The sequence below is a fragment of the Nansenia antarctica genome (assembly GCF_963989245.1).
Source record: "Nansenia antarctica genome assembly, chromosome: 1".
NCBI classification, from domain to species: Eukaryota; Metazoa; Chordata; class Actinopteri; order Argentiniformes; family Microstomatidae; genus Nansenia; species Nansenia antarctica.
The window spans coordinates 24,770,307-24,783,261 of NC_137674.1; the positions used below are offsets into that span (position 1 = coordinate 24,770,307).

The window sequence follows — 12,955 nt, forward strand, 5'->3', positions numbered from 1 at the left end:
CCCTGGTGCTAGGAAAAAAATACTAAAAACAAGAAGGGAAACTGTACATAGGTGTTGTAAGCGTTGTAACAATGTATATGTTATACACAATGCCTCCTACGCGTAATGAAGTCAGACTGACTGTGAGAGAAATCCAAAAACACCCGGCACTAGGACCGTGGCTCTGTCAGTGCGCAAATCCCAGCGCAGGGACCTCTCCTCTCCTCTCCTCTCCTCTCCACTAGACGCGCTCGTAACCAGCGGGGCCGTTTGCTGCGGCGCCAGCCATCACCGGGGAAGCACCTTCTGTACGCACCTCTCTCTCCCGTCCCGCTGCTTCGTGTCCAAAACCACCGATATCTGGGCTCGTCTCCGAGGCCCTCCGTATGGGCTCACAATGCGCAGGATTCGGGCCAACGCCATCGCAATTTTGACCGTTGCGTGGATCTTGGGGACATTCTATTACCTGTGGCAGGACAATAAACCGCACACGTCCCCGTCGTCTCCGTCGGGCAGCAGGAGCCATGGGGGGCAGAAGGGGGCAGCTGCGTCTGGACGGCTGGAGATCCATCGAGACGACCGCACCATCCCGCTGATTGTAAGCGACAGTTTTTTTTGGGGGGGGGGGGGGGGGGGACAAGAGATAGAAGAAGCAATAATAATAATAATAATAGGGGGGCTAGGGAGACTGTGGTGCTGGAGGGGGGCGAGCTGCAGGGAAGTGTGTGTTGCATGTTGATGATGTGCGGGAGGCTAATCTCGTGTCCCGATGCACAGCTGGCTGGAGGTGTTATCTCCAAATTAAAATTATAAAAATTAAAATTAATTAATAAATTAATTATCTTGGTCACCGCCTCCCTGAGCCTATCTATCTATGCCCACTGGAGCCTATTTGGTCGCAAAGAAGAAGGGTTAATTAATGCAACGATGAACCTAAATGTAGCCAACGTACGGTGCGCAACGCGTTGTGCAATGGCCATTGCATTGCCATCATGTAAGATAATCCCTGCGATGTAAATATTGTTATATCACTTGTGTTGTTAATGTACACGGTCTGTCTGTCGTGCGTCTGTTAGAGCCTCGCAGGACCTCAAGTACCCATAAGAGGCTTTCCTTAAGACCCTGGACGGTGAGGAGGGCGCAAGGTTTCTCCGTCCGTAAGCGCTGTGGCAGGGATCAGGAACCGTTTCATTTTTATTCCCTGGGAAAGACGATATAATACGGTGGCTGGATAGAAAGAAAGAGGTCTGAATTAACGTGTGCAACGTGTGCAATGGTTAGTCCATGCCTGACATGTTTTGGACGCTTCGTGTCAGACAGGAGCAGGGAACACATTTCATTTGAATTAGACATAGAAGGAGGCTAGGATTCCACCACCCACATACTGTATGATTCGCTTCTTAAGCATTCAAATGGGCATGAATGCACAACAGCTAAGCTGTCACGTCATAGCTTTTACCATGCAGAATGTTATCAGCCTACAATATATATATTATTGACCTTGACCCTTGTGTGATCTAGCCCTTTTATGTTCTAGGGCTCTATTCAGTCCCGTGTCCATCTACATGTCAGGCGGCCTAGCTTTTTATTTTGTCCTATATCCGTGATATCTTTATGTTGTGGCTTATAATAACTCCTGACAGTTCTATCCTCTCCATAAATGGAGCATTTACATTGTTACAAGGGCCAAGCCCCCGGGCCCGCTGTTAGATGACGGAAGATATGGAAGTGCGTATGCTTTAATAAGACATGGAATACTTTACCTCTCCAGACTTTTAACAAGATCAATGAAACACACTCAGCTGTGTGTGTGTGTGTGTGTGTGTGTGTGTGTGTGTGTGTGTGTGTGTGTGTGCGTGCGTGCGTGTGTGTGTGTGTGTGTGTGTGTGTGTGTGTGGGTGTGTGTGTGTGTGTGTGTGTGTGTGTGTGTGTGTGTGCGTGCGTGCGTGTGTGTGTGTGTGTGTGTATGTGTGTGTGTGTGTGTGTGTGTGTATGTGTGTGTATGTGTGTGTGTGTGTGTGTGTGTGTGTGTGTGTGTGTGTGTGTGTGTGTGTGTGTTGTTCAGGCATCAGACTGCCGCGCTGATGTGGCAGATGTGTGATAAGTCTTCAGATGTGCCAAATGTTTGTCTTTAGTTTGTCTTTAGCGGAGATATGTAAACGTTTTAGATAGGAGGGTTGAATCTACAGCTGCGTATTGTAGGCGTCCGTCCCTGTCAAAGGAGGATGCTGTGCAGGTATCGAAATTATAAATGAGTTTTTTTTTTTAAAGCAAGCAAACATATGGAACACATTTAAATGATGTCGCTGTTTGATATGCCAAATCACATCAAATTAATTTTAAGTAATCTGTACGCAGATGTGGAAATAGTGGGCTATATATATTTTGTAGATGTAGCTAGGCGACATAACGTAATTAGGACTATTTTGAAAAATAATATGAAGCCGACAGCTTCGATAGATTTTTATTTGAATGATATAAATGGATATAATAATAGGCCTCCATCTACAGTAGCTTGTACAATAAAGTGTGGAACAAGACGTGCACTCCATCGTGCCCTCCAACCAGGACTCATGACATCATTCACGGTGACTAATGTCTTGGCCAGAGCCATGGCTCTGAGCTACATATCCTACTATGCCATTACATGACTAGATGAACCCAATGGTCAGTTGGTTTAGTTGGTGTGTGATGTCCAATATTTTCCCAACATAGACTTTTGAATGTCCATCTTTAAATCGGATAATGTTAATTTAGCCTATAAGACTTTTGAAGTTATGCCTATATATGCCACTATTATACTATACATGCCTCATTACCGGTATTCTTTTCAGTTAAATTGAGTTTGGTCAATGCGTCAGTTTGAACTGAGAATATTGTATTGTAGACCTAGTGTGTGCTATACGTGTTTGTGTAATCATAACTTCACAATAGGTTAATTCACGTTATTCATCCGACCAAGAACCCAGATTTACCCAAAACTATAGTTATCAGAGTGCAATTCACCCTAGTCATGTGATCTCAATCAGTATGCCTTCCTTGCCAGACCAGCTTTGCTCTCCAACAGGACACAACAGGCAAATAAAGGTTGTAGGTACACAAAGCCTGGAACAACTTTAGGGTATTTCTTTCTTTCTTTCTTTCTTTCTTTCTTACTTTCTTTATCTTTCTGTGGGCAAAACATTTTCTACAGCCTTCCAGTAACCATGACAATAGATCAAATTCTGTGATATTATCATAACAGTGCTGCAATTTGCGTTTTATTTGCTATGGTAAAGCATTCCTTTTGGAATATATATTTATTTCCATGAGCTCTTGCTTCATGCTTCCCCAATTTCTGCCCCTTTCGCTTTGGCCGTCTTAGAAGCCTAAATACGTCTGTGTCTCAGGAGGTAAAGGCTGTGTCTCAGGAGGTAGAGGCTGTGTCTCAGGGGGTAGAGGCTATGTCTCAGGAGGTAGAGGCTGTGTCTCAGGAGGTAGAGGCTGTGACTCAGGAGGTAGAGGCTGTGTCTCAGGAGGTAGAGCCGTTATTTAATGATCGCAAGGTTGGCAGATCGGCGGTTCGAGCCCGGCTGGCCACATGTCGAAGTGTCCTTGGGCAAGACACTGAACCCCAAATTGCTCCCAGTGAGCGGGCTGGCGCCATGCATGGCAGCTTGCCGCCATTGGTGTGTGAATGTGTGTAACTATGAAGGGGTGAATGAGAGGCCGTTGTAAAGCGCTTTGGATAAAGGCGCTATATAAGTGCAGTCCATTTACCATTTAAATGCGGATGATGTATCTGTGTTAAGGTGTGTGTATTGAGATTGAGATTGATTGAGATTGAGATAACGTTTATTGCCACTATGCATTACACATATAGGAATTTGCTTCGTCACCACAGCAAGTGCGTTTATACTTTTTTCACATATCAAAAAACAGGACAACACAACAACAACACAGGACAGACAACAGTGCATTGGATAGTGCGGTATAAAGTAAAGTGCAGTGCAGAGTTTTTTACAGTGAGTCCAGTTCAGTCCTGGGCAGACTTGGGGGCGGGGGGGGGGGGGGAAGCCAGAGTCATTTAACAGCCTGGCGGCTGAGGGGTAGAAGCTGAGCCTGTGGCGGGCCTTCAGTGCCTTAGGCAGCCGCAACCTTCTTCCAGAGGGAAGCAGGGTGAGGAGGCCGTGGCCGGGGTGGAAGGGGTCAGCCATGATCTTCCTTGCCCTCCTCAGAGCCCTGGTGTCATGCAGGGAGTTGAGGGAGGGCAAGGGACAGCCGATCACCCTCTCTGCTGAACGTAGCACCCGCTGCAACTTGGCCTTGTCCTTGGTCGTTGCAGCAGGGAACCAGGTGATGATGGAGTGGGTGAGGATGGACTCTATGATGGCCGTGTAGAACTGGACCATCATGGACCTCGGCAGCCTGAGTTTCCTCAGCTGCCGGAGGAAGAACATCCTCTTCTGGGCCTTCTTTGTGAGGGCCTCGGTGTTCTGCTCCCACTTTAGGTCCCGGGAGATGGTCATGCCTAGAAAGCGGCATGACTCCACGGAGGCCACCGGGGTACCTCCCAGCGTGATGGGAGGGGGCAGGGCTGCTTTCCTTCGGAAGTCCACCACCATCTCCACTGTTTTTAGAGCATTTAGCTCCAGATTGTTTAAACTGCACCAGCTCTGCAGCCCCTCTGCAGCCCCTCGATCTGCATTGATTACTGCCAAGCAGACTTTTCCATCAGTCATTTGTGCTTTTGCTTGCGTGACCTTTTTGGACATGGGTAAATACATTTCACTAAGGTCAAAGTTCAACCCAATACGCCCTCATGATTATCATGCCGGCACGAGGGGGGCAGCCTAGAGGTTAGAGAGGCCTGCTAGCAATCGGAAGGTTGCTGGTTGGATCCCCACCTCAGGAGGGAGCTGCATGTGCCCTTGAGCAAGGCACTTAACCCCTAATTGCTCCAGGGGTGCCGACTATGGCTGACCCCGTGCCTAGAGCAAATCAAATTACTACAATTGACTGACAAGTTGATTAAATGGCAAATAAACCAATAATAAAAAAAAATATTATGCCACACACAGAGTAGCTGGGGTCAGGTACAACACATGTCCAAGGCTTTCCTCGGGTGGAATACCAACAATACACTTTAACACTAGAACAGCCGTGCCTTTTTACCTACTAAAAGAGCCGCCTCAAATGACCCCCTCTTTACAATAATAAGCTGCTATTTACACACAACGACCACTAGTTGGCCGATTGTAAATTATTCTGCTTCCTACACAGAAAAACAGCAAAATACCTTTATACTCGCTTATCCTGAAGTGATTTTGAAAATGTAAGGATACTGGGGTGGTAGAACGCACATATCTAGGAAAAGTCATGAAAGGAGGGTCCTGAAATTTGATTGAGTGCAAAGATTTGCTGATTAGATATAAATGGATGTGATTGCAACAGATGTGATTGCAAGACACCCTCCAGTTCCCTACAAACAAACTCAGTCGACTTCTCATGTTCATATTTAATTCAGTAGATGAAGTATTGAAGTGCCGTCTGTGCTTCTGTCAGGTTTTTTTTCTTTTCTTTCTCTTGAGAAATGGAAAGTGAGGTCATCGGTGCCTGAAACCTGTTTGGGAGTCTCTCAGCCTCTCCCCCGACATACCGTTAATAACCCAGGCCTGAACAATGCAGCTCTTTCCTCTCTCCTCTCTTTCCATCCATTCCTCTCTTATATTCTCTCTATCACTCCGACCACATCTCTCCTCCTTCCTTCAAATATTCATCACCTGGATTCATCTCTTCCACTCGGCTATTCTGTGACCTGTGACCTGTGTCGCCTGTCGCTGTTACAGCTCCTCATTCACAATATGCTACTTCCCCCCAGCACTGCGTCTCCTGAAGACACCCGCTTTCCCCTCTACTGTGTCCCCTAAAAACTTCTATTGCCCCCCTTGTACTGTTTCTCTGTTTCTCCAGTGTCTATATAAAAAAGGAAAAGAAAAAAAAAGAGGCTCGGTTTAGAAGAAGGTGATAGAAGAAGGTTTTTCCTTCTATCAATGGCCCCGGGCCTGAGCTGGATTACTCTTCCTGCTACGACTGGTGGATTGATGATTCACTTGCTTAGTCAAATGTATTTATTGTAAGTCGCTTTGGAATAAGGCGTCTGCTAAATGCCAAAAATGTAAATGTAAATGTAACGCTTTGGCCCTGAGTTTGTCCTGGTCAGGTAGCGTGGGCAGAAAACCCCCTAATGCTAAGAATCTCACACGAGAGGGAGTGCTGTTATACTGAATATCAGCACGGCTGTGATTCGGTCGTAGGTACGAGGCCGCAGGCCTTAGCACGACCTCGAGTGTGATATTGCTTTTATACAACAGTTCTACAGCGCCATTTATTAGTCAACAGTAATAAGCGACAACAGATTATGATTTGTTTGCTTATTTTGTGGGAAGTGCAACAAAGAGACGACAGACGTAGGTTGGAGTCGAGGATGTTTACTTCACTCACTTCTGCTACATGCTAACATACACTCTCAGTGACAACCACAATAACTTCACCCGGAACCGGAAACCCTTGCCCCTTTAACCCCCACTCTTAAAGGTACAAACCCTTCTTGGTGAATGTCTCTTAATGTGAATCACCACACAGGCCCCCCCAGAATTCACCAACCCAGAAGGTACAAAAAACCAAGATAACCATTAAAAGTCCAACTGAACAGGCAATGGACTTTGTGAGCGGTTCCATCGGGACATGAAGGCCGCTCTTCGGGCCAGCCTGATGGACAGTGGCTGGGTGGACCGCCTCCCGTGGGTCATGCTCGGTCTTCGCTCTGCCCCCAAAGAGGATCTCCAGGCCTCGTCCGCCGAGCTGGTGTATGGCCAGCCACTGCGGGTTCCTGGGGAGTTTCTTCCAGAGGCTGCAGCTCCCTGGTCGGCCGCCTCTCATAGAACTGTGTTCCGGGGCATTGTGAATGACCTCGTCCCCATTCCGACATCACGTCAGGGTCACCAATGTGGGAAGTGCAACAAAGAGACGACAGACGTAGGTTGGAGTCGAGGATGTTTACTTCACTCACTTCTGCTACATGCTAACATACACTCTCAGTGACAACCACAATAACTTCACCCGGAACCGGAAACCCTTGCCCCTTTAACCCCCACTCTTAAAGGTACAAACCCTTCTTGGTGAATGTCTCTTAATGTGAATCACCACAATTTAATCATTTATTTTGGCTCTGTCAACAAAAAATAGTTCCGCAACTGGACTGTTGCCTAATAGGGACAACAGGGACTACAGATGGAAATTAGCTCATGAGCTAACCACGCATTTACATTGATGTGGAAACTGATTTGTTGATTAATGTGCACTGTCCCTGGTAAATAAATAAATAAAATAAAAATAGTAACCTGAACACAAACATCTGCAGGCTAGCTACTTTGATATTAACGGTCATTTCGGAGTGATACATATAGTTAAAAGTCCCAGTGCTGTTATACTGTATATCGGCACTCATGCAATGCCTCTTGTCCAATCAAATGACTTGGTCGGAACTAACTGTTGTATAATAGACGCTAGTGTCTTTGAGAGTTTCAGACTTTAACTGTCAACCCATGTACCCTCATCAACCCTCCTGTATTCTGACCTCTGAGCGCTCTGTCCCGCCCCCTGCAGGTGACCCAGCCCCCCCGCGTGGAACAGCAGAGCCAGCTGGTGGGCAGCTTTGATGAGAAGGCCTACCTGGCAGGCAAGCAGCTGAAGGCGGGGGAGGACCCGTACAGAGACCACGCCTTCAACCTGCACGAGAGCGACCGCCTCGGCAGCGAACGCGCCATCAGAGACACACGACACTACAGGTAACTGGAACTATACATGAACACACACACACACACACACACACAGACAGACAGACACACACATGCACGCACACAAACAGACACACACACATGCGCACACACACACACAAACAGACACACACACATGCGCACACACACACACACACACTGCACTGTAAACGGATTCATACAGTACACACCAGTTCTGGGATAGACTTGCAATGACTTTGCTATCATTAGCCAAACAGCAGAATAGCTTGTTGCATATATGAATGAAAATGTCTTTACTCAATAGATGTTGTGTTCACGTCCTCTGCAGGTGTGCGTCAGTGAATTATGACTCTGATCTTCCCTCTACGAGCGTCATCATCACCTTCCACAACGAGGCACGCTCCACCCTCCTCCGCACCATCAAAAGGTAAGGAACATTCTGTATTTATGTTTGTGTGTGTGTGTGTGTGTGTTACGTTCTTGTTCTCTAGGGTAAAGAAGTAACAAATTACAGTTGGTATGAGTAAAATTAAAGATATTTATTTGGCCATGACAGATTTGAAGTCTTATAGTAATGATAAAAACAGAATTCCTAGGATGGTTTTGCTGCAATCAAATAAAAGAGTGACTATTAAATAAAGCACAAAATAAACACTAAACTAGTACTAATGAATTCACTAAACAAAGATCTCTACAAGATCACTAAACAACAAACACAACTAACAAATTAAACCACCAGCATGGCATTATACAAAATGGTGGGAACAGCTGCTGCTGGTTTTCTCTCAGGGTCTTTTGAATCCTGTGGCCTCTGATGATTGGCTGGTGTTCTGATGATTGGCTGGATGATTTCCCAATTATCAAGGGGGGGTGGATCCCCTGGACTAGGACTCATCTCCTATTTAGGTTTTAAAGAGATACACAGACAACCAGAACAGACACTACTACAGACACAAACATATAGACAGACAACCAGGCTACTGATAGCCGTCACAGTGTGTGTGTGTGTGTGTGTGTGTGTGTGTGTGTGTGTGTGTGTTTGTTTGTGAAAATGTGAGTTCAGCATTCTAAAACAGCATGTTTGGATACTGGATTCTGATTGGCTAGCAACAGTGGTAAATATCCCTCAAACAACCCACAGTTCAGAGTATCAATGCGCCTCCCAATCAATCTGATTAAGAACACCTGTGCTGACCTACAATGCAATGGTTGATCTTGTTTATGGGACTATATTCAGGTTACACCTTAACTGCTCCTCCTGAGACATCTTCTGCCCCTCAGCACTACGTCTCCTAAAGACACACGCTTTCCCCTCTACTGTGTCCCTAAGAACTTCTATTGCCCCCCTTGTACTGTTTCTCTGTTCCTCCAGTATTTAAAAAAAATAAAATAAAAAAAGTTTTAGAAGAAGGTGATAGAAGAAGGTTTTTCATTCTATCAATGGCCCCGGGCCTGAGCTAGACTACTCTTCCTGCCACGAATGGTGGACTGATGATTCACATGCTTAGCATTCAAATGTATTGATTGTAAGTCGCTTTGGAATAAGGCGTCTGCTAAATGCCAAAAATGTAAATATAAATGGCGGAAGGATATTGTATTCTGAAACGATTAATGATTGTAAATACATGAATTTAATGTTACACCTGTGTATTTGTATTTTTTTATATTATGTGGTGGCTGTTGTAGAAAAGCAATTGACCATTGGAGGGCGGGGGTTGTGGACTCATTTACCACTGTACAGGGTTTTCCTACTCGGCTCTGCCTCGTGCCACAACCCTGTACCAGTGGTAAATGAGTCCACAACCCCCTTCCTCTCATGGTCAATTGCTTCCTTTTATTCCTATTTTTTTAAACTTTGTTTATCAATCTCTCCCTTCATCTCTGTCTCCCTCTCTCAGTGTCCTGATGCGGAGTCCCGCCTCTCTGATACAGGAGATTATCCTCATAGACGACTTCAGCTCTGACCGTGAGTTCTTTAAAACGAGATGTTCAGAGCTTGTTCCTTATCTATGCACCTGCTGTGTGTTCTTCTGACAGAAACAAGAGGAAGAAGAACACAGCGAGACATGGAGATTGTGATAAGGCGATTCATGAGAAACTATAAAGAGATTCAGGGTGTGTTCTCACTAGAACATTTGCTTCACTTGGAATCGGAGTTTAGGATAAAATTCGCTTTGCTCTGCGTCGTTTGGAGCTGTGAGAACATGAGAGAGCTGTGGACTTTCATGTGAGAACATGACCTTAGATTGTGAGAACATGACTTTAGATTGTGAGAACATGACCTTAGATTGTGAGAACATGACCTTAGCTTGTGAGAACATGACCTTAGATTGTGAGAACATGACCTTAGATTGTGAGAACATGACCTTAGATTGTGAGAACATGGCCTTAGATTGCAAGAGAGAGACTTTGTCGGAAGATTGATCCAGTGTTCCATTGTACACTGGGAATCCCATGTGAACAAAGATGGCATGAAGAATAGACCTTCTCTGTTGCAATCAGGATATAGATAATGCATGAGTGATTGTATTACAGTCATTTTTCTCCATCCTCATAAGCCAAAATAATTATATGAGCTCACTTTGCACAGTATCCACACCACTCTCTCTGATTACCACCACATGCGCCTCCCTATGGAACCAGCACAACAGCCAATATTCACTGTACACACACACATACACACACACACACACACACACACACACACACACACACACACACACACACCTACATAAACACACATGGAGAGCTGGCGCAGGCTCCTACTTCTCAGTGGCAGCAACAGCAGCATCAGCAGCAGATCTGTCGGGTTACTTACGGGCCGTTTGTTTTTCGTTTCATTTTCACAAACAAAACGCCTCGTAGAGCGGAGCCAGCGCCCACACTGAGCCGGGCCGTCAGTCAGTAAGTCGTGATGTAAGGTTCTATCTCAATTTTTGTCAAAATTGAGTTTTCTACATAATCTGATCCACTAGGTGTTTATTAATGCCTGTGTGGTGTTATTTCTTTAAATGTTGACATTTTTGAGTTAGTAATTAATAAAATACAAAGGTTCCATCTCACAAAACATAATGGAATGTAAAAACTTTGATGCTCAATATCTCTGAACTACTCTACACGGAGATAGAACCTTATAATTCCGTAACCGGGTTATATCCTCTCACATGATCAGACACGGTCACGGGAAGCAGGTAGTGGTGTAGTCTAGGTGATACGCAGGACTACGCCGTATACCCACTAGGAAAGGCCAAGGATTTCCATACACCCACTTAAAAATGTGCGAGGATACGTAACAGTGTTTTGTGACAGAACTTTCACACTTTCATTCATAAGATTCACCCCGTCTGTGTTACGAAGCACTTGACTTTTGGACCATTGGGACTGACTATAGCGTCATATACCATCAAAGGGGGGAGATGCGACATGAAATATGTCAAAATGCAACACTATCATGCACAGATCAGCCTTGTCATTTAGATATATATTATCACGTTATTATTATTATTATTATTATTATTATATAACGTTAGACAGGGAGGGATTTATTTTTATGCCGTTCCGAAATGAACAATATGAGGCTGGGAGGGAAATATCACAGTATACCCACTAGAAAAAACTAGACTACACCACTGAGAGAAGAGAGTGGTCTGGACCGGCCAGTCAGAGAGGCTGAGATCAAACTGGGGGGTGGGGTGGGGGGGGGTGGGGGGGTCATACGGTACAGACTCAGAAGATCAGTGGCAGGAGAGGGATTGTCCTGCTGCCCGCTAATCCTGTTAATGCTCGCCACGCAGGATGGGACGCCGGTCTTTGCTGCGACTTAAGCATGTGACTCCAACATCCAACAGGCTTCAGGCTGTTGCGCAGGAGGTAGAGCCGCCGTCTAATGATCACAAGGTCGGCAGATCGGCAGTTCGAGCCCCGGCAGAGCCACATGTCGAAGTGTCCTTGGGCAAGCCACTGAACCCCCAAATTGCTCCCAGTGAGCGGGCCAGTGAGCGCCTTGCATGGCAGCTTGCCGCCATTGGTGTGTGAATGTGTGTGTGAATGGGTGAATGAGAGGCCGTTGTAAAGCACTTTGGAGCAGCTTTGGAGCAGCAAAAAAGGCGCTATATAAGTGCAGTCCATTTACCATTTACATGGGCCTCCCTGTGCTTACACGGATACATAGTTCATGCACACATCCATTAGGGACAAGGCACACATGCACACACTCCATCTGGCTGTACAAGCTTGCAACATCTGTCTGGTGTGAGATCTGTGACTGACTGTCCCTGTGTCATTATCCAGAGAATCTCTCCTCTCCTCCACGCACACACCCCGACACACCCTCCAGCTGTCTCACACACACTAGTGCCACTAGTGCACTCACTCACTCTCACACACACACACACATTTTAATCATTTATTTCTGTCCACATAGAAACAAGTATACAAGGACACAAATACTGAAGGCACAGATGGGATGCATTCACAAACAGACATGGACAATGTCTTTCACATACAACAGGACAAGACTCACGGGTACAAGTAACACCGTCTCCGCCATATTTGGCGGCTGCCAATAATCGCAGAGACAGAGCAATACTTGCTGAGCCTTTTTGCTTCTCCCTTGGACATTCCCAGTAGACGTAGTCCTCTGACAACCAATCTGTGCACATGTCCAAGACTGCCAAATATAAAGACTAATAGCGTACACCTATAGCCTAGCTCTGAGATGGTGTCTACAAGCTGCTGGTATTTCATGACCTTAGTCATGAAGGCTTCCTCTAGGCTTATATCAAAGGTGCATGCTACCTCTAATACAGACACCTCTCTGGACTCTTCATTAACAACAACAACATCTGGTGTGTTAGCAGACAACTGTGAAAAGTGACATTGGTCATTACAGAAATTGAACATGGATGCATTGACACAAGCATGTGTATACATTTTCACTGTAACTGGGAAGTGGAGTGATATGTCCTTTACTATTAGGCTCACAATTCTGTCATGACGTGCTATATACATTCCTTTGTAAACATAACACACACACACACACACACACACACACACACACACCCTCCAGCTGTCTCCTCCACACTAGTGCCACTAGTGCACTCACACACACACACACACACACACACACACACACACACACCCTCCAGCTGTCTGCTCCACACTAGTGCCACTAGTGC

General features: G+C 45.7%; 1 protein-coding gene across 1 annotated transcript in view; it reads left to right on the top strand.

Annotated features, from left to right (window-relative positions):
* Positions 1-376: 376 nt before the first annotated feature.
* The window catches only part of galnt16 (UDP-N-acetyl-alpha-D-galactosamine:polypeptide N-acetylgalactosaminyltransferase 16), a gene marked incomplete at both ends in the record, with an annotated part of 45,047 nt that continues 32,468 nt past the window's right edge, over positions 377-12,955 (top strand). The window contains 4 exons of the mRNA XM_080550568.1: positions 377-577; positions 7,627-7,808; positions 8,107-8,205; positions 9,677-9,744. Coding sequence (XP_080406694.1) covers positions 377-577; positions 7,627-7,808; positions 8,107-8,205; positions 9,677-9,744 — 550 coding nt within the window. The remainder of the gene's footprint in view (positions 578-7,626; positions 7,809-8,106; positions 8,206-9,676; positions 9,745-12,955) is intronic.